Genomic DNA, 22,740 nt, shown 5'->3' with positions numbered 1-22,740 from the left:
TTTTTTATAGAACAGCAGAGTTAAAGGGGTATATACAGATGTATACTGTGCTGTGCTGGAAGCACACACAACTTCCAATAACTCCCGCAGATGACAATCGGGCCCAAATAGAGAACAGCTATGTAGGTGGATAATAGCAGTATGTACTGGGTACAGACTGCACGCACACAGCACGCACTATCTCCTGAGTGACACTACTGACTGCAAGCTCTATTGTTAAAGATGGACCACTAGCTATATAGGTGAGGTGAATATCACGGTGTATACTGCGGTCAGGGCACGCAGACAATAACCAGAAAACAGCAGAGTTAAAGGGGTATATACAGATGTATACTGTGCTGTGCTGGAGGCACACACAACTTCCAATAACTCCTGCAGATGACAATCGGGCCCAAATAGAGAACAGCTATGTAGGTGGATAATAGCGGTATGTACTGGGTACAGACTGCACGCACACAGCACGCACTATCTCCTGAGTGACACTACTGACTGCAAGCTCTATTGTTAAAGATGGACCACTAGCTATATAGGTGAGGTGAATATCACGGTGTATACTGCGGTCAGGGCACGCAGACAATAACCAGAAAACAGCAGAGTTAAAGGGGTATATACAGATGTATACTGTGCTGTGCTGGAGGCACACACAACTTCCAATAACTCCCGCAGATGACAATCGGGCCCAAATAGAGAACAGCTATGTAGGTGGATAATAGCGGTATGTACTGGGTACAGACTGCACGCACACAGCACGCACTATCTCCTGAGTGACACTACTGACTGCAAGCTCTATTGTTAAAGATGGACCACTAGCTATATAGGTGAGGTGAATATCACGGTGTATACTGCAGTCAGGGCACGCAGACAATAACCAGAAAACAGCAGAGTTAAAGGGGTATATACAGATGTATACTGTGCTGTGCTGGAGGCACACACAACTTACAATAACTCCTGCAGATGACAATCGGGCCCAAATAGAGAACAGCTATGTAGGTGGATAATAGCGGTATGTACTGGGTACAGAGCACGCAGACAGCACGCACTAACACTACTGACTGCAAGCTCTATTATTAAAGCTAGATCACTAGCTATATAGGTGAGGTGAATATAGTGGTGTATACTGCGGTCAGGGCACAGACAGTAACCACTACACAAGAGCAAAATAGTAAATCAGCCAAAAACGATTGGTGTGTAACTGTGTTGAAGGTACACAGAACACCCACTGCTTCAGATGCTAACAAACACTACACGAGGCCACCTGAAAGGCAGCTTTATATAGTGTGGGGCGTGCACTACACAGCCTGAGCTATGATTGGCCACAGGCAGGATGCCTGTGGCCAACCATTGCTCTCCTCGCTACTGGCGCTGCGATTGGCCAAGCATGCGGGGTCACAGTGCATGCTTGGCCAATCGTGAGACAACAATGCATTGCGCCATCGCAGTGCATTGTGGGCCACACGAATTTTGCCGCGAACGGCCCAAACGTTCGGAATTCGGCGAACGCACGAACGACCGATGTTCGAGTCGAACATGCGTTCGACTCGAACACAAAGCTCATCCCTACTCAACACGTCCAGCTGCCGTAAATAAGGACAAGCGTGTTCCATGGCCACGTGCTGATGACGATGCACCGCGTCCATGACCAGCACTGTTGTCTCTAGACACAGAGCCTGCTTACCCTCTTTTATTGGCTCCTGCCTGTCTGCCTCTCCTTGTTGGCCTTCCAGACATGGTAATGGCCTGAAGGGAGATGGGAAAACCAGCAATTGGGTAGTGTATATTGTGCTGGTGGCACAAAACACCCACTAACTCCTCCAGATGCCTTTATTGTAGAACACCAGCAATAAAGGGCAGATACAGGTGTATATTGTGCTGTGCTGGAGGCACACAATACCCACTAACTCCTGCAGATGCCTTTATTATAGAAGACCAGCAATAAAGGGTAGATATAGGTGTATACTGTTCTGTGCTGGAGGCACACAACACCAACTAACTCCTGCAGATGGCTCAATTAGAGAACAGCAATGAAGGGTAGATACAGGTGTATTCTGTGGTGCAGCCACACAGACAACACCCAGTCATCCACTAACTCCTGCAGATGGCTCAATTAGAGAACAGCAACAATGGGTAGATACAGGTGTATTCTGCGGTGCAGCCACACAGACAACACTCAGTCACCCACTAACTCCTGCAGATGGCTCAATTAGAGAACAGCAACAAAGGGTAGATATCGGTGTATTCTGCGGTGCAGATGCACAGACAACACCCAGTCGTCCACTAACTCCTGCAGATGGCAGATGGCTCAATTAGAGAACAGCAACAATGGGTAGATACAGGTGTATTCTGCAGTGCAGGCACACAGACAACACCCAGTTGCCTACTAACTCCTGCAGATGGCTCAATTAGAGAACACTCAGAACAGCAATGAAGGGTAGATACAGATGTACTGTGCGGTGAAGGCACACAGACAACATCCACTAACTCCTGCAGATGCCGGAACAATACACAAGGCTGCCGCACTGGCGGCCTTATATAGTGTGGGGCGTGTACTACACAGCCTGAGCTATAATTGGCCACAGGCATCCTGCCTGTGGCCAATCATGGCTCTCCACGCTGCTGGCGCTGTGATTGGCCAAGCATGCGGGGTCACAGTGCATGCTTGGCTAATCATGAGCCAGCAATGCACTGCGATGGCTCAGTGCATTGTGGGCCATGAGCGCCACACGAATTTGGCCAAGCTCATCCCTAGCCAGGAGCACTAAAGAGGGACCCAAGAAGAGGTGGATCAGGGCTGCTCTGTGCTAAACCATTACATAGAGGAGGTAAGTGTGACATGTTTGTTATTTTTAACAAAAATAAACCCGAGACATTAGTATTACCTTAAGACAGCCAAAATGGGGGTTTTGTCAACCCACTGAACCAGTATGAGAGAACCTATGTCCCATAGAAGCAAGTTACTGGTAGCTCCAAGAGGAAAATGCAAGAAGAAAAATGAAAGTAGATCACAAAGAAATGCAAAAAAGCATATAGAAAAAAGGAGAGAAAAGAAAAAAGAAAAAGAAGGGTCCAGAATGGGAGAACACCTGAGTTGTCAGTACCTTGTACTAGGCACTGTGCCATAATTAGAGGTAGGGTTGAAGTTTGGTTTAAAGCGGTTGTGAATCCTTACATATACCGAGTGAAGTGACGGTCCTCAGGTGACATACAGAGATGAAACACATCCTCCTACATAAGTTATACCTGTTTATTTACATTTCTCTTTCCCCCACAGCCATTCAAAGTGTAGAATTTACACAGGATCTCTCAGCTCTGAAAAGCAGGAGGAGGAGAGATGAAGTCACATCAGTAAGGAGAGTTCTGAGAGAGTGGATTGGATTTCACACAGCACACAGGTACAGAGTTGTAGTCCTGGTAGAAATTCTGGGTTACCAAGAATCAGTGTGAGAGGGCCAACATTGGCACAGATAACATATTTTCTATTTGCAGTAAAAGAGAGGTTGTTAAAGAGGTAAAGAATGGGTAGAAGGTCGATATTGTGGACAAATCCAAGGCACGGACATCAGGGGCAAAGGACCCGTAAATTATTCAATGCTCACCCAAAGCATGGCCTGAGCATGGAAAAACCAGTCAAGGGTCCTGCTATATACCACTGCCATGTGACAGCTTGAGATGGGGCAAGGGTACACCACCCTCAGTTTTTCATTTAACCAAGATATCATGCCACATTTGCACTAGGATTTGAGGCCACAGGTAAGAGAGCAAAGCTATTTTCATAGAGTGAAAGAAAAGCCATGTGGATTGGTATGGTTTGAAAAACTTAAAAAAAAAAGGAGTGTCCATTTTATAAAGGGATTGTTGTCCTAGCCAAGAATCCTGCAAGGATGGCCACTGGTGGGTCCTGTAATGGGTTGAGGCTCAGATCTGAAATAGTTTTGAAAGATTAGGTTTTCTCATATTGTTGTATTTATTAAATATTATATGTTTTATATGAGTAGTGTGCACATGCATTTACCATATTGGATTTTGTTTGGTTGATATTCAGACTGCACAATACTCTTGGCACCTTGGACATTTTTTTCTGTTGAGAATTGAATTGTCTTCTTATTTAAAATGTCCAGGATATGAGCTAATATAATTAGATTTGTATGCTTAGAAATACAGTACATAATACAGTATACAAAGAAACATCAAAGGAATCTGCTGGCAGTATCTGTACCAATTTCCATGACTTTGTCTTGTGCTGTGATGTGATGAGACTGATCTTTGGATTTATTTTCACCATCATTCCCGTCCTGTGTTGGGTGAACAGAAGATTCTACATCTGAAAATAAATGAAACAACATTTTCATATTGCAAACTCAATAAAAGCAAACCCATGCATGAAAAAAAAAAGATGCCACACAATGATGGCATGCCTAGGGCACAGGAGATACACTGAAGCAAACATTCTTTCAGCCCTACATGGACAGGCTGGTTAAACCTACAGAAGCTTGTGCCATGAATGGTGGTGTGTGGCAATAGCACCAACATGCTGTCTGTGCTCTGTCAGGGAAAATTGACACATGTACCTTGCCTGGCACACATGCTCAATCTAGCAGTGCATAGGTTCCTGCATAGGTACCCTGGGTTAAAATATCTTCTGAGACAAGCCAGAAGAGTTTGTATCCACTTCAGGTGGTCCCACCTAGCCAATGTTTGACTGGGTGAAATTTTGCACAAACTGTCTGGCCTATGACATTCCCACCAGGTGGAACTCAACTTTGGCCATTCTGCAACAGCCATCAGTAAGTACCTGTGTGAGTATAGCATGATGACAAGCTCTGGGGAGCTAGGCTTCTCTTTCCCACACCAGTAACTGCTGATACATTACACATGTACTGTTTTGTCACAGTTTGAGGAGGTGACAAGAATGATGAGTCATGACAATGCTTCATCAATGTTCTTGCTAGAGCAGTGGTCATCAACCCTCTCCGCAGGGCCCACTAACAGGCCAGGTTTGCAAGATAACTGAAATACATCACAGGTGATATCACTTGCTGCTCAGTGATTGCAGTATTCTAGTCTGCATCTCCCCCAAGGTAATACATAAAACCTGGCCTGTTAGTGGGCTCTGAGGACAGGGTTGATAACCACTGTGCTAGAGCACACACTACATGGCATCATTAACAGAACACTCACGGTAGAGCAACAGAAGGAAGATGATGACTGCCTTGAATGCTTTGTTCATATTTCGTGCCTGAGGTTTACAACTACTTTAAGTAAAGAAGTTGATCGAGATGTACCACACCTCTAGAAATTTTGGACATCTTTCCTGAACGCTGGCAGATAAATCCTTCTTTGGAAGAAGTAATCACGACAAGAGGTTTAGGACCTCAGGAACAAACTGCCTTTCTGATTAGGGTGGAGGAATATTTGTTTCAGTGTAGAAAAATTTGTAGTCCTGGTAGAAAATTGTGGGTTACCAAGAATCAGTGTGAGAGGGCCAACATTGGTACAGATAACATATTTTCTATTTGCAGTAAAAGAGAGGTTGTTAAAGAGGTAAAGAATGGGTAGAAGGTTTATATTGTGGACAAATCCAAGGCACAGACATCAGGGGCAAAGGACCGGTAGATTATTCAATGCTCACCCAAAGCATGGCCTGAGCATGGAAAAACCAGTCAAGGGTCCTGCTATATACCACTGCCATGTGACAGCTTGAGATGGGGCAAGGGTGCACCACCCTCAGTTTTTCATTTAACCAAGATATTATGCCACAATTGCACTAGGATTTGAGGCCACAGGTAAGAGAGCAAAGCCATTTTCATAGAGTGAAAGAAAAGGCATGTGGATCGGTATGGTTTGAAAAACATAATAAAAAGGAGGAGAATGTCCATTTTATAATGGGATCATTGCCCTAGCCAAGAATGCTGCAAGGATGACCACTGGTGAGGCCTGTAATGGGTTGAGGCTCAGATATGAGATTGTTTTGAGAGGTTAGGTTTTCTCATATTGTTGTATTTATTAAATAATATATGTTTTATATGAGTAGTGTGGCTGATTTTGTTCTGGGGGATAGGTGGGCCTGTGGTGGTTTCACCAAACACAATTTATGCAAGGAAAGTTAGGGGGGCAAACAGGCCTTAGGTCCTAACAACCAATCAACATGCATTTACCAAATTGGATTTTGTTTGGTTGATATTCAGACTGCACAATACTCTTGGCACCTTGGACATTTTTTTCTGTTGAGAATCGAATTGTCTTCTTATTTAAAATGCCCAGGATATGAGCTAATATAATTAGATTTGTATGCTTAGAAATACAGTACATAATACAGTATACAAAGAAACATCAAAGGAATCTGCTGGCAGTACCTGTACCACCTTCCATGACTTTGTCCTGTGTTGTGATGTGATGAGACTGATCTTTGGATTTATTTTCACCATCATTCCCGTCCTGTGTTGGGTGAACAGAAGATTCTACATCTGAAAATAAATGAAACAACATTTTCATATTGCAAACTCAATATAAGCAAACCCATGCATGAAAAAAAAGTATAAAGGGATGCAGCCATTTCTCATTCATATGGTGGGAATTATGTGGAGCTATGCAAGTAATGGAAATTGCCGAAACTTGTTCAACTGCTCAGTATCCTTACAGTTGGTGGTGCTGGTTTCCGGAGCTTTCCCCTCCTTCCCCTCCTCAATGCCTTCTTATGCTGAGCCAACCTTTGATCCTCCAGTTCCCCTTAAGTGTTTAAGAGGCTATGCAAGAGTAAAGGTAAAAAGAGGCCACACAATTCTGGCATGCCTAGGGCACAGGAGATACACTGAGGCAAACATTCTTTCAGCCCTACATGTACAGGCTGGTTAAACCTACAGAAGCTTGTGCCATGAATGGTGGTGTGTGGCAATAGCACCAACTTGCTGTCTGTGCTCTGTCAGGGAAAATTGACACATGTACCTTGCCTGGCACACATGCTCAATCTAGCAGTGCATTAGTTCCTGCATAGGTACTTTGGGTTAAAATATCTTCTGAGACAAGCCAGAAGAGTTTGTATCCACTTCAGGTGGTCCCACCTAGCTTCACCAAACACAATTTATGCAAGGAAAGTTAGGGGGTCAAACAGGCCTTAGGTCCTAACAACCAATCAACATGCATTTACTAGGGATGAGCCGAACACCCCCCGGTTCGGTTCACACCAGAACTTTCGAACGGACCCCACGTTCGTTACGAACTTTAGAACCCCATTGAAGTCTATGGGACTCAAACGTTCGAAATGGAAAGTGCTAATTTTAACGGCTAATATGCAAGATATTGTCCTAAAAAGGGTTTAGGGACCTGACTCCTGCCTCAGGGGACATGGGTCAATGCAAAAAAAAGTTTTAAAAACGGCCGTTTTGGCGGGAGCACTGATTTTAATGACGATTAAAGTGAAAAAAAAGTGAAATATTCCTTTAAACATGGTGCCTGGGGGGTGTCTGTAGTATGCCTGTGAAGTGCCACGTGTTTCCCGTGTTTAGAACAGTCCCTGCACAAAATGACATTAAACGGAAATAACACCATTTAAAACTGCTTGCGGTTTTAATGTTATATCTGGTTCCTGCAATATGGTTGAAAATCATTCAGAAAAATGGCATGGGTAGCCCTCCCTGCCCATTACCAGCCTATTTGGGTCTTGTACGCATATTAAGGGGAACCCTGTACCCATATTAAAAAAAGGAAATGCGTGTGGCCCCCAGGCCCTATATACTCAGAACAGCAGTATACAGGCGGTGCAAACAAGACAGGGACTGTGTAGGTTTGTGGTGTTAAGTTGAATCTGTTTGTAATTTTCAACTGGTACATTTTTAAAGTGTAGCTCCAGTCAAAAAAACTATTTTTAAGCTTTTTGGAAAACATAGGGAAGGGTTATCACCCCTGTATAATTTGTTTTGTCGTCCATCTTTTTTCATCTCACTTGCTGCTGTCTCCTTGCGTTTGCAAGTAGGAGATGTTTGTAAGTTGGATGTTTGAAAGTAAGGGCTATATGCTCTGCAGAAATGGCGGAACAAGGTGTTGGTTTTGCCACAACATTGTAAGCCCTCAAAGTGACTCTTGGTGGGCGCTGGAGCACCCTGCTGTGAACGATTATATCAAGAATTGTAATTACATGCCATTGTTGAACAGGGGCAGAAAAATTGGGCCTTAGGCACTGGTGCCATCACACTGCAACCTCTGCCATACACTCTAGTTTTATTGCAGGAATTAGCCCTGCTGCAAAGCATTGCATCAAAAATTGTATTTAAACGCCCCTGTTAAACAGGGGCAGAAAAATTGGGCCTTAGGCACTGGTGCTGGTGCCACCACACTCCAACCTCTGCCATATACTCTAGTTTTATTGCAGGAATTAGCCCTGCTGCAAAGCATTGCATCAAAAATTGTACTTAAACGCCCCTGTTAAACAGGGGCAGAAAAATTGGGCCTTAGGCACTGGTGCTGGTGCCACCACACTCCAACCTCTGCCATATACTCTAGTTTTATTGCAGGAATTAGCCCTGCTGCAAAGCATTGCATCAAAAATTGTAATTAAACGCCCCTGTTAAACAGGGGCAGAAAAATTGGGCTGCTGGCATCACCCAGAACCAAAAATGTTCTTCCAACATATCAGCGGAGGAGGAAGAGGATAGACAATCAACACAACAGGACAGTCACTCAGCATCAGCATAGGCAGTCTTGAAGGGATGTGGTATTTCAAAAAAAATTATTCGGTTACATCAGCTTCAGGTGCTTGGTAGCTGTGGGTGATCCAAGACTGATTCATCTTGATGAAGGTCAGTCGATCAACTGATTCGGTGGACAGGCGCACCCTGTGATCGGTAACAAAGCCACCAGCAGCACTGAAGGTGCGTTCCGAAAGAACGCTGGATGCAGGACAGGCCAGTAGCTCAATTGCATACTGTGCAAGTTCTGGCCAGTGATCCATCCTCAAGACCCAGTAAGCCAGAGGATTTTTGGTGGGAAAGGTGTCCAAGTCTGACCTTGCCCCTAGGTATTCCTGCACCATGTAAATTAGACGCTGGCGATGGGTGCTGGAACCAATCATACCTTGGGGTTGCGGACTAAAAAATTGTCTGAAAGCATCAGTCAGACGGCCACCTTCTCCACCGCTCCTTCTGACTGATGCCTCAGCAACACGTTGTCCAGGACCAGGAGTTTGTGACCTCCCAGTCTCTGGGAACGCGTTGCACAGAGCTTTCTGCAAGGCCTCCCGGAGATGTCTCATCCTCTGCTCCCTCTGCGATGGCAAGATAAGGTCGGCAACCTTACCCTTGTACCGTGGATCAAGGAGAGTGGCCAGCCAGTAATGGTCCCTCTCCTTGATCCGAAGAATACGAGGATCCTTCCGCAGGCTTTGCAGGATCAGGGAGGCCATGCAGCGTAGGTTAGCTGAGGCATTCGGTCCGGAGTCCTCTGGGTCACTAAGGACAACATGATCCGCAGCTACCTCCTCCCAGCCACGTACAAGTCCACGTGTTTCTTGGGACTGTAAATCATCCCTATAAGACTGCTGCTGCTGCTGCTGATGCTGATGCTGAGTGCCAGCCTCCACCTCCATGCTGACACAATCATCCTCCTCCTCCTCCTCATCCTCTTCCTGTGTGATGGGTGGAACAGCAGGAACACTGTCTGGATAAAAGGGGGCCTTGAGAGGCAAGGAAGTCCTCCTCTTCCTGCCTCTGTTCTGCCTCAAGTGCCCTGTCCATTATTCCACGCAGCGTATGCTCCAAGAGGTGGACAAGAGGTACAGTGTCACTGATGCATGCACTGTCACTGCTCACCATCCTTGTGGCCTCCTCAAACGGTGACAGGACAGTGCATGCATCCCTGATCATGCCCCACTGGCGTGGTGAGAAAAAACCAAGCTCCCCTGACCCTGTCCTGGTGCCGTAGTCGCACAGGTACTCATTGATGGCCCTCTGCTGCGTGTGCAGCCGCTGCAGCATGGCCAATGTTGAGTTCCATCTGGTGGGCATGTCACATATAAGGCGGTTCTTGGGCAGGTTCAACTCCTTTTGGAGCTCAGCCAGCCGAGCACAGGCATTAAATGATCGGCGGAAATGCACTCAGACTTTCCTGGCCTGCTTCAGGACATCATGTAAGCCGGGGTACCTGCCCAAGAACCGCTGCACCACCAGGTTAAGGACGTGAGCTACACAGGGCACATGGGTCAGTTGTCCCTGTTGGAGGGCGGAGAGGAGGTTGGTGCCATTGTCGCAAACCACCATTCCTGGCTTAAGCTGGCGTGGCGTCAACCACCTCTCGGCCTGCCCCTGCAGAGCTGACAAAACATCCGCCCCAGTGTGGCTCCTGTCCCCCAAACATACCAGCGCAAGCACGGCATGGCATCGTTTTTCCTGCGTACTTGCGTAGCCCCTGGAACGCCTACGGAGCACCGCTGGTTCTGAGGACAGAGCACTGGAAGAGGCCGTGGAGGAAGAAGAAGAGGAGGGGGTGGAGGAGAGAGGTGTGTCACAACCAATAGTAGCATTTTGGAGGCGTGGTGGCGGAACAACCTCCAACACTACTGCACCTTGTCCTGCATCCTTCCCAGCAGCCAGAAGAGTGACCCAATGGGCCGTGAAAGACAGGCAACGTCCCTGTTCATGCCTGCTGGACCATGAGTCAGCGGTAATATGCACCTTACCGCTGACCGCCCTGTCCAGCGAGGCAAGGACATTGCCTTCCACATGCCGGTAGAGAGCCGGAATCGCCTTCCGTGAGAAAAAGTGGCGTTTGGGGACCTGCCACTGAGGAACCGCACATTGTACAAACTCACGGAAGGGGGCCGAGTCTACCAACTGAAAAGGCAGCAGTTGAAGTGCTAGCAATTTAGCCAAGCTAGCATTCAACCGCTGGGCATGTGGATGGCTGGGAGTAAACTTCTTCCGCCGGTCCAGCAGCTGGGGCAGGGACATTTGCCTGCTATAATCGGATGTGGATGTACCACTAGCAGAGTTCCCGGAAGCACTTGGCTGTGACACACCTAATTCTACACCTTCATTCCTCTCAGAGCAGGTTTCAGAGAGGACTGAAGGTCTAGTGGGGTTGGAGATGCCAGCTGATGAGGAGCAAGGAGAGGTCCGCTTTGTTCTTTGGTGTGGGTCTTTGAGGTACGCTTGCCAACGAGCTGCATGGCAGGTCAACATATGTCTGGTCAAGCATGTGGTGCCCAAGCGGCTGATGTTTTGGCCACATGAGATACGCTTGAGACATATGTTGCAAATAGCAGCGGTGCGATCTGATGCACTCGTCTCAAAAAAGGCCCACACCAAAGAACTTTTAGAATAACGCGAAGAGGTAGCGCTCTGCACAGGCAGAGCTCTGCGGTGTGATTCAGTCGGTGTGCTGCCCCTAAGCTGGCCCCCGGAGGGCATCCTGCCTCGTTGGACATGTGCTTCCTCCTCCTCCTCCTCCCTCCTTCCAGGCACCCACGTGGAGTCAGTGCCCTCATCATCCCCTCCCTCTTCATCGCTGTAGCAAACCTGGCAGTATGCTGCAGCTTGTGGAACATGACTGCCAGATTGCTGTCCTTCTTGAGCATCCCCTCTCTCTGCGCTCAAGCTACTGCCTTCCTCTAGCTGAATGTCATCATCAGAGCCCACCAAACACTGGGCATCCTCCTGGAGCATGTACCCAACACTGTGCTCAAAGAGTTCAGGAGACTCCTCAGGAGGACGTGGTGGGTCTAGGGAAGGAGTCACTGATGATGACATTGAGAGGAGGGAAGACGATGCGTTGGCAGCTGCTTTGCTACTACCCTGAGACTGGGTGAGAGAGGATGAGGAGGATGAAGAGGGCTTGGTCATCCACTCTACCAAGTCGTTGGCATGTTGCGGTTCAACATGTCCAGCTGCAGAAAAGAAGGACAAGCATGTCCCATGGCCACGTGCTGATGACAATGCACCGCGTCCACGACCAGCACTGTTGTCTCTAGACACAGAGCCTGCTTGCCCACTTTTATCGGCTCGCGCCTGTCTGCCTCTCCTTGCTGGCCTTCCAGACATCGTAATGGCCTGAAGGGAGTTGGGTAAAACAGTAGTTGGGTAGTTTATATTGTGCTGGAGGCACACAACACCCACTAACTCCTGCAGATGCCTTTTTTATAGAACAGCAGAGATAAAGGGGTATATACAAATGTATACTGTGCTGTGCTGGAAGCACACACAACTTCCAATAACTCCTGCAGATGACAATTGGGCCCAAATAGAGAACAGCTATGTAGGTGGATTATAGCGGTATGTACTGGGTACAGAGCACGCAGACAGCACGCACTATCTCCTGACACTACTGACTACAAGCTCTATTATTAAAGATGGACCACTAGCTATATAGGTGAGGTGAATATCACGGTGTATACTGCGGTCAGGGCACGCAGACAATAACCAGAAAACAGCAGAGTTAAAGGGGTATATACAGATGTATACTGTGCTGTGCTGGAAGCACACACAACTTCCAATAACTCCTGCAGATGGCAATTGGGCTCAAATTGAGAACAGCTATGTAGGTGGATTATAGCGGTATGTACTGGGTACAGAGCACGCAGACAGCACGCACTATCTCCTAACACTACTGACTGCAAGCTCTATTATTAAAGCTAGATCACTAGCTATATAGGTGAGGTGAATATAGTGGTGTATACTGCGGTCAGGGCACAGACAATAACCACTACACAAGAGCAAGATAGGAAATCAGCCAAAAATGATTGGTGTGTAACTGTGTTGAAGGTACACAGAACACCCACTGCTTCAGATGCCAACACACTACACGAGGCCGCCTCAAAGGCGGCCTTATATAGTGTGGGGCGTGCACTACATAGCCTGAGCTATGATTGGCCACAGGCAGGATGCCTGTGGCCAATCATGGCTCTCCTCGCTGCTGGCGCTGCGATTGGCCAAGCATGCGGGGTCACAGTGCATGCTTGGCCAATCACGAGCCAGCAATGCACTGCGCCATCGCAGTGCATTGTGGGCCGTGCACGCCACACGAATTTTGACACGAACGGACCAAGAGTTTGGATTTCGCCGAACGTACGTTCGACTCAAACACGAAGCTCATCCATAGCATTTACCAAATTGGATTTTGTTTGGTTGATATTCAGACTGCACAATACTCTTGGCACCTTGGACATTTTTTTCTGTTGAGAATCGAATTGTCTTCTTATTTAAAATGCCCAGGATATGAGCTAATATAATTCGATTTGTATGCTTAGAAATACAGTACATAATACAGTATACAAAGAAACATCAAAGGAATCTGCTGGCAGTATCTATACCAATTTCCATGACTTTGTCCTGTGCTGTGATGTGATGAGACTGATCTTTGGATTTATTTTCACCATCATTCCCGTCCTGTGTTGGGTGAACAGAAGATTCTACATCTGAAAATAAATGAAACAACATTTTCATATTGCAAACTCAATAAAAGCAAACCCATGCATGAAAAAAAAAAGATGCCACACAATGATGGCATGCCTAGGGCACAGGAGATACACTGAGGCAAACATTCTTTCAGCCCTACATGGACAGGCTGGTTAAACCTACAGAAGCTTGTGCCATGAATGGTGGTGTGTGGCAATAGCACCAACTTGCTGTCTGTGCTCTGTCAGGGAAAATTGACACATGTACCTTGCCTGGCACACATGCTCAATCTAGCAGTGCATTAGTTCCTGCATAGGTACTTTGGGTTAAAATATCTTCTGAGACAAGCCAGAAGAGTTTGTATCCACTTCAGGTGGTCCCACCTAGCCAATGTTTGACTGGGTGAAATTTTGCACAAACCGTCTGGCCTATGACATTCCCGCCAGGTGGAACTCAACTTTGGCCATTCTGCAACAGCCATCAGTAAGTACCTGTGTGAGTATAGCATGAGGAAAACCTCGGAGGTGCTAGGCTTCTCTTTCCCACACCAGTAACTGCTGATACATTACACATGTACTGTTTTGTCACAGTTTGAGGAGGTAACAAGAATGATGAGTCATGACAATGCTTCATCATTGTTCTTGCTAGACCAGTGGTCATCAACCCTGTCCGCAGGGCCCACTAACAGGCCAGGTTTGCAAGATAACTGAAAAACATCACAGGTGATATCACTTGCTGCTCAGTGATTGCAGTATTCTAGTCTGCATCTCCCCCCAAGGTAATACATAAAACCTGGCCTGTTAGTGGGCTCTGAGGACAGGGTTGATGACCACTGTGCTAGAGCACACACTACATGGCATCATTAACAGAACACTCACGGTAGAGCAACAGAAGGAAGATGATGACTGCCTTGAATGCTTTGTTCATATTTCGTTTCTGAGATTTACAACTACTTTAAGTAAAGAAGTTGATCGAGATGTACCACACCTCTAGACATTTTGGACATCTTTCCTGAACGCTGGCAGATAAATCCTTCTTTGGAAGAAGTAATCACGACAAGAGGTTTAGGACCTCAGGAACAAACTGCCTTTCCGATTAGGGTGGAGAAATATTTGTTTCAGTGTAGAAAAATTTGTAGTCCTGGTAGAAATTGTGGGTTACCAAGAATCAGTGTGAGAGGGCCAACATTGGTACAGATAACATATTTTCTATTTGCAGTAAAAGAGAGGTTGTTAAAGAGGTAAAGAATGGGTAGAAGGTTTATATTATGGACAAATCCAAGGCACAGACATCAGGGGCAAAGGACCGGTAGATTATTCAATGCTCACCCAAAGCATGGCCTGAGCATGGAAAAACCAGTCAAGGGTCCTGCTATATACCACTGCCATGTGACAGCGTGAGATGGGGCAAGGGTGCACCACCCTCAGTTTTTCATTTAACCAAGATATTATGCCACAATTGCACTAGGATTTGAGGCCACAGGTAAGAGAGCAAAGCCATTTTCATAGAGTGAACGAAAAGACATGTGGATCGGTATGGTTTGAAAAACATAATAAAAAGGAGGAGAATGTCCATTTTATAATGGGATCATTGCCCTAGCCAAGAATGCTGCAAGGATGACCACTGGTGAGGCCTGTAATGGGTTGAGGCTCAGATCTGAGATTGTTTTGAGGGGTTAGGTTTTCTCATATTGTTGTATTTATTAAATAATATATGTTTTATATGAGTAGTGTGGCTGATTTTGTTCTGGGGGATAGGTGGGCCTTTGGTGGTTTCACCAAACACAATTTATGCAAGGAAAGTTAGGGATTCAAACAGGCCTTAGGTCATAACAACCAATCAACATGCATTTACCAAATTGGATTTTGTTTGGTTGATATTCAGACTGCACAATACTCTTGGCACCTTGGACATTTTTTTCTGTTGAGAATTGAATTGTCTTCTTATTTAAAATGCCCAGGATATGAGCTAATATAATTAGATTTGTATGCTTAGAAATACAGTACATAATACAGTATATACAAAGAAACATCAAAGGAATCTGCTGGCAGTATCTATACCAATTTCCATTACTTTGTCCTGTGCTGTGATGTGATGTGACTGATCTTTGGATTTATTTTCACCATCATTCCCGTCCTGTGTTGGGTGAACAGAAGATTCTACATCTGAAAATAAATGAAACAACATTTTCATATTGCAAACTCAATATAAGCAAACCCATGCATGAAAAAAAAGTATAAAGTGATGCAGCCATTCCCCATTCATATGGTGGGAATTATGTGGAGCTATGCAAGTAATGGAAATTGTCGGAACTTGTTCAACTGCTCAGTATCCTTACAGTTGGTGGGGCTGGTTTCCGGAGCTTTCCCCTCCTTCCCCTCCTCAATGCCTTCTTATGCTGAGTCAACCTTTGATCCTCCAGTTCCCCTTAAGTGTTTAAGAGGCTATGCAAGAGGAAAGGTAAAAAGATGCCACACAATGATGGCATGCCTAGGGCACAGGAGATACACTGAGGCAAACATTCTTTCAGCCCTACATGGACAGGCTGGTTAAACCTACAGAAGCTTGTGCCATGAATGGTGGTGTGTGGCAATAGCACCAACATGCTGTCTGTGCTCTGTCAGGGAAAATTGACACATGTACCTTGCCTGGCACACATGCTCAATCTAGCAGTGCATAGGTTCCTGCATAGGTACCCTGGGTTAAAATATCTTCTGAGACAAGCCAGAAGAGTTTGTATCCACTTCAGGTGGTCCCACCTAGCCAATGTTTGACTGGGTGAAATTTTGCACAAACCGTCTGGCCTATGACATTCCCACCAGGTGGAACTCAACTTTGGCCATTCTGCAACAGCCATCAGTAAGTACCTGTGTGAGTATAGCATGAGGACAAGCTCTGGGGAGCTAGGCTTCTCTTTCCCATATCAGTAACTGCTGATACATTACACATGTATTGTTTTGTCACAGTTTGAGGAGGTGACAAGAATGATGAGTCAAGACAATGCTTCATCAATGTTCTTGCTAGAGCAGTGGTCATCAACCCTCTCCGCAGGGCCCACTAACAGGCAGGGTTTGCAAGATAACTGAAATACATCACAGGTGATATCACTTGCTGCTCAGTGATTGCAGTATTCTAGTCTGCATATCCCCCAAGGTAATACATAAAACCTAGCCTGTTAGTGGGCTCTGAGGACAGGGTCGATGACCACTGTGCTAGAGCACAGACTACATGGCATCATTAACAGAACACTCACGGTATAGCAACAGAAGGAAGATGATGACTGCCTTGAATGCTTTGTTCATCTTTCGTGCCTGAGGTTTAACAGTACTTTAAGTAAAGAAGATGATCGAGATGTACCACACCTCTAGAAATTTTGGACATCTTTCCTGAACGCTGGCAGATAAATCCTTCTTTGGAAGAAGTAATCACGACAAGAGGTTTAGGACCTCAGGAACAAACTGCCTTTCTGATTAGGGTGGAGGAATATTTGTTTCAGTGTAGAAAAATTTGTAGTCCTGGTAGAAATTGTGGGTTACCAAGAATCAGTGTGAGAGGGCCAACATTGGCACAGATAACATATTTTCTATTTGCAGTAAAAGAGAGGTTGTTAAAGAGGTAAAGAATGGGTAGAAGGTTTATATTGTGGACAAATCCAAGGCACAGACATCAGGGGCAAAGGACCGGTAGATTATTCAATGCTCACCCAAAGCATGGCCTGAGCATGGAAAAACCAGTCAAGGGTCCCTCTATATACCACTGCCATGTGACAGCTTGAGATGGGGCAAGGGTGCACCACCCTCGGTTTTTCATTTAACCAAGATATTATGCCACAATTGCACTAGGATTTGAGGCCACAGGTAAGAGAGCAAAGCCATTTTCATAGAGTGAAAGAAAAGACATGTGGATCGGTATGGTTTGAAAAACATAATAAAAAGGAGGAGAGTGTCCATTTTATAATGGGATCATTGCCCTAGCCAAGAATGCTGCAAGGATGACCACTGGTGAGGCCTGTAATGGGTTGAGGCTCAGATCTGAGATTGTTTCGAGGGGTTAGGTTTTTTCATATTGTTGTATTTATTAAATAATATATGTTTTATATGAGTAGTGTGGCTGATTTTGTTCTGGGGGATAGGTGGGACTGTTGTGGTTTCACCATACACAATTTATGCAAGGAAAGTTAGGGGGTCAAACAGGCTTTAGGTCCTAACAACCAATCAACATGCATTTACCAAATTTGATTTTGTTTGGTCGATATTCAGACTGCACAATACTCTTGGCACCTTGGACATTTTTTTCTATTGAGAATCGAATTGTCTTCTTATTTAAAATGCCCAGGATATGAGCTAATATAATTAGATTTGTATGCCTAGAAATACAGTACATAATTCAGTATACAAAGAAACATCAAAGGAATCTGCTGGCAGTACCTGTGCCACCTTCCATGACTTTGTCGTGTGTTGTGATGTGATGAGACTGATCTTTGGATTTATTTTCACCATCATTCCCGTCCTGTGTTGGGTGAACAGAAGATTCTACATCTGAAAATAAATGAAACAACATTTTCATATTGCAAACTCAATATAAGCAAACCCATGCATGAAAAAAAAGTATAAAGTGATGCAGCCATTCCCCATTCATATGGTGGGAATTATGTGGAGCTATGCAAGTAATGGAAATTGCCGAAACTTGTTCAACTGCTCAGTATCCTTACAGTTGGTGGGGCTGGTTTCCGGAGCTATCCCCTCCTTCCCCTCCTCAATGCCTTCTTATGCTGAGTCAACCTTTGATCCTCCAGTTCCCCTTAAGTGTTTAAGAGGCTATGCAAGAGTAAAGGTAAAAAGAGGCCACACAATTCTGGCATGCCTAGGGCACAGGAGATACACTGAGGCAAACATTCTTTCAGCCCTACATGTACAGGCTGGTTAAACCTACAGAAGCTTGTGCCATGAATGGTGGTATGTGGCAATAGCACCAACTTGCTGTCTGTGCTCTGTCAGGGAAAATTGACACATGTACCTTGCCTGGCACACATGCTCAATCTAGCAGTGCATTAGTTCCCGCATAGGTACTTTGGGTTAAAATATCTTCTGAGACAAGCCAGAAGAGTTTGTATCCACTTCAGGTGGTCCCACCTAGCCAATGTTTGACTGGGTGAAATTTTGCACAAACCGTCTGGCCTATGACATTCCCGCCAGGTGGAACTCAACTTTGGCCATTCTGCAACAGCCATCAGTAAGTACCTAAGTACCTGTGTGAGTATAGCATGAAGAAAACCTTGGAGGTGCTAGGCTTCTCTTTCCCACACCAGTAACTGCTGATACATTACACATGTACTGTTTTGTCACAGTTTGAGGAGGTGACAAGAATGATGAGTCATGACAATGCTTCATCATTGTTCTTGCTAGAGCAGTGGTCATCAACCCTCTTCGCAGGGCCCACTAACAGGCCAGCTTTGCAAGATAACTGAAATACATCACAGGTGATATCACTTGCTGCTCAGTGATTGCAGTATTCTAGTCTGCATCTCCCCCAAGGTAATACATAAAACTGGCCTGTTAGTGGCCTCTGAGGACAGGGTTGATAACCACTGTGCTAGAGCACACACTACATGGCATCATTAACAGAACACTCACGGTAGAGCAACAGAAGGAAGATGATGACTGCCTTGAATGCTTTGTTCATATTTCGTTTCTGAGGTTTACAACTACTTTAAGTAAAGAAGTTGATCGAGATGTACCACACCTCTAGAAATTTTGGACATCTTTCCTGAACACTGGCAGATAAATCCTTCTTTGGAAGAAGTAATCACGACAAGACGTTTAGGACCTCAGGAACAAACTGCCTTTCTGATTAGGGTGGAGGAATATTTGTTTCAGTGTAGAAAAATTTGTAGTCCTGGTAGAAATTGTGGGTTACCAAGAATCAGGGTGAGAGGGCCAACATTGGTACAGATAACATATTTTCTATTTGCAGTAAAAGAGAGGTTGTTAAAGAGGTAAAGAATGGGTAGAAAGTCGATATTGTGGACAAATCCAAGGCACAGACATCAGGGGCAAAGGACCGGTAGATTATTCAATGCTCACCCAAAGCATGGCCTGAGCATGGAAAAACCAGTCCGGGGGCCTGCTATATACCACTGCCATGTGACAGCTTGAGATGGGGCAAGGGTGCACCACCCTCAGTTTTTCATTTAACCAAGATATTATGCCACAATTGCACTAGGATTTGAGGCCACAGGTAAGAGAGGAAAGCCATTTTCATAGAGTGAAAGAAAAGGCATGTGGATCGGTATGGTTTGAAAAACATAATAAAAAGGAGGATAATGTCCATTTTATAATGGGATCATTGCCCTAGCCAAGAATGCTGCAAGGATGACCACTGGTGAGGCCTGTAATGGGTTGAGGCTCAGATATGAGATTGTTTTGAGGGGTTAGGTTTTCTCATATTGTTGTATTTATTAAATAATATATGTTTTATATGAGTAGTGTGGCTGATTTTGTTCTGGGGGATAGGTGGGCCTGTGGTGGTTTCACCAAACACAATTTATGCAAGGAAAGTTAGGGGGTCAAACAGGCCTTAGGTCATAACAACCAATCAACATGCATTTACCAAATTGGATTTTGTTTGGTTGATATTCAGACTGCACAATACTCTTGGCACCTTGGACATTTTTTTCTGTTGAGAATTGAATTGTCTTCTTATTTAAAATGCCCAGGATATGAGCTAATATAATTAGATTTGTATGCTTAGAAATACAGTACATAATACAGTATACAAAGAAACATCAAAGGAATCTGCTGGCAGTATCTGTACCAACTTCCATGACTTTGTCTTGTGCTGTGATGTGATGAGACTGATCTTTGGATTTGTTGCGTTTTCAAGTAGCAAAATTGAACTTTTAAATGCACAATCTATTACAAACAAATCGTGTTTTATTCATGATCATATTCTGGATAAATGTTTGGATTTTATGTTCGTTACAGAGACTTGGCATCAGCCAAATATTTTTTCTTCTTTAAACGAGAGCTGTCCTAAAGGGTATAGTTATCTTGAAATAGCCCATAGCACAGGGCGAGGTGGGGGCCTGTTAGTTATCTACTGCAGCCATTTGGAGCTATCTTTGCAAATTAGTACCAGATTTAGTGTCATTTGAATGTCTTGCTTTTAAATGTAAAATTCCTTTCCCTGTGTTGTTCATTCTTGTTTATAGGCCACCGAAAATTAGCTCATCATTTACTGCTGAGTTGTCAAATCTTTTAACAACCTTTTGTATATCAAATGTAAATGTTATTATTTTAGGAGATTTAAATATTCATGTTGATACAATAGGATTTGAGGCCACAGGTAAGAGAGCAAAGCCATTTTCATAGATTGAAAGAAAAGGCATGTGGAGCGGTATGGTTTGAAAAACATAATAAAAAGGAGGAGAGTGTCCATTTTATAATGGGATCATTGCCCTAGCCAGGAATACTGCAAGGATGACCACTGGTGAGGCCTGTAATGGGTTGAGGCTCAGATATGAAATAGTTTTGAGGGGTTAGGTTTTCTCATATTGTTGTATTTATTAAATAATATATGTTTTATATGAGTAGTGTAGCTGATTTTGTTCTGGGGGATAGGTGGGCCTGTGGTGGTTTCACCAAACACAATTTATGCAAGGATAGTTAGGGGGGTCAAACAGGCCTTAGGTCCTAACAACCAATCAACATGCATTTACTAGGGATGAGCCGAACACCCCCCGGTTCGGTTTGCACCAGAACTTTCGAACGGACCCCACGTTCGTTACGAACGTTAGAACCCCATTGAAGTCTATGGGACTCAAACGTTCGAAATGGAAAGTGCTAATTTTAACGGCTAATATGCAAGATATTGTCCTAAAAAGGGTTTAGGGACCTGACTCCTGCCTCAGGGGACATGGGTCAATGCAATAAAAGTTTTAAAAAAGGCCGTTTTGGCGGGAGCACTGATTTTAATGACAATTAAAGTGAAAAAAAAAGTGAAATATTCCTTTAAATATGGTGCCTGGGGGGTGTCTGTAGTATGCCTGTGAAGTGCCACGTGTTTCCCGTGTTTAGAACAGTCCCTGCACAAAATGACATTAAACGGAAATAACACCATTTAAAACTGCTTGCGGTTTTAATGTTATATCTGGTTCCTGCAATATGGTTGAAAATCATTCAGAAAAATGGCATGGGTAGCCCTCCCTGTCCATTACCAGCCTATTTGGGTCTTGTACGCATATTAAGGGGAACCCTGTACCCATATTAAAAAAAGGAAATGCGTGTGGCCCCCAGGCCCTATATACTCAGAACAGCAGTATACAGGCGGTGCAAACAAGACAGGGACTGTGTAGGTTTGTTGTGGTAAGTTGAATCTGTTTGTAATTTTCAACTGGTACATTTTTAAAGTGTAGATCCAGTCAAAAAAACGATTTTTAAGCTTTTTGGAAAACATAGGGAAGGGTTATCACCCCTGTATAATTTGTTTTGTCGTCCATCTTTTTTCATCTCACTTGCTGCTGTCTCCTTGCGTTTGCAAGTAGGAGATGTTTGTAAGTTGGATGTTTGAAAGTAAGGGCTATATGCTCTGCAGAAATGGCGGAACAAGGTGTTGGTTTTGCCACAACATTGTAAGCCCTCAAAGTGACTCTTGGTGGGCGCTGGAGCGCCCTGCTGTGAACGATTATATCAAGAATTGTAATTACATGCCATTGTTGAACAGCGGTAGAAAAATTGACCTTTGGTGGTTGTGGTGGTGGTGCCACAACACTATAAGTCCTCACCGTTACTCTGGGTGGGCACAGGAAGGGGCCCTCCTGTGAAATATTATATCAAGAATTGTAATTACATGTCCCTGTTAAACAGTGGCAGAAAAATTGGGCCTTAGGCACTGGTGCCATCACACTGCAACCTCTGCCATACACTCTAGTTTTATTGCAGGAATTAGCCCTGCTGCAAAGCATTGCATCAAAAATTGTACTTAAACGCCCCTGTTAAACAGGGGCAGAAAAATTGGGCCTTAGGCACTGGTGCTGGTGCCATCACACTGCAACCTCTGCCATATACTCTAGTTTTATTGCAGGAATTAGCCCTGCTGCAAAGCATTGCATCAAAAATTGTACTTAAACGCCCCTGTTAAATGGGGCAGAAAAATTGGGCCTTAGGCACTGGTGCTGGTGCCACCACACTCCAACCTCTGCCATATACTCTTGTTTTATTGCAGGAATTAGCCCTGCTGCAAAGCATTGCATCAAAAATTGTAATTAAACGCCCCTGTTAAACAGGGGCAGAAAAATTGGGCTGCTGGCATCACCCAGAACCAAAAATGTTCTTCCAACATATCAGCGGAGGAGGAAGAGGATAGA

General features: G+C 44.8%; 1 protein-coding gene across 6 annotated transcripts in view; it reads right to left on the bottom strand.

Moving 5' to 3' along the window:
- LOC143923457 (interferon-induced very large GTPase 1-like) overlaps positions 1-22,740 on the bottom strand; it is a 110,349-nt gene that overhangs the window by 34,908 nt on the left and 52,701 nt on the right. For 4 of the 6 annotated variants that reach the window (XM_077447143.1, XM_077447147.1, XM_077447144.1 and 1 more), the window contains 5 exons: positions 17,804-17,914; positions 15,437-15,541; positions 13,292-13,396; positions 6,351-6,461; positions 4,210-4,318 (listed from right to left, as the gene is read on the bottom strand). In XM_077447143.1, the coding sequence (XP_077303269.1) occupies positions 4,210-4,318; positions 6,351-6,461; positions 13,292-13,396; positions 15,437-15,541; positions 17,804-17,914 (541 nt within the window). The remainder of the gene's footprint in view (positions 1-4,209; positions 4,319-6,350; positions 6,462-13,291; positions 13,397-15,436; positions 15,542-17,803; positions 17,915-22,740) is intronic. The other 2 variants (XM_077447145.1, XM_077447146.1) reach the window with 1 other exon arrangement.

Source organism: Lithobates pipiens, unplaced genomic scaffold, assembly GCF_037356315.1.
Source record: "Lithobates pipiens isolate NorthernLeopardFrog02 unplaced genomic scaffold, aLitPip1_a1.2 Scaffold_22, whole genome shotgun sequence".
Classification (NCBI taxonomy): domain Eukaryota; kingdom Metazoa; phylum Chordata; class Amphibia; order Anura; family Ranidae; genus Lithobates; species Lithobates pipiens.
This window is presented reverse-complemented; position numbering and strand designations above follow the sequence as displayed.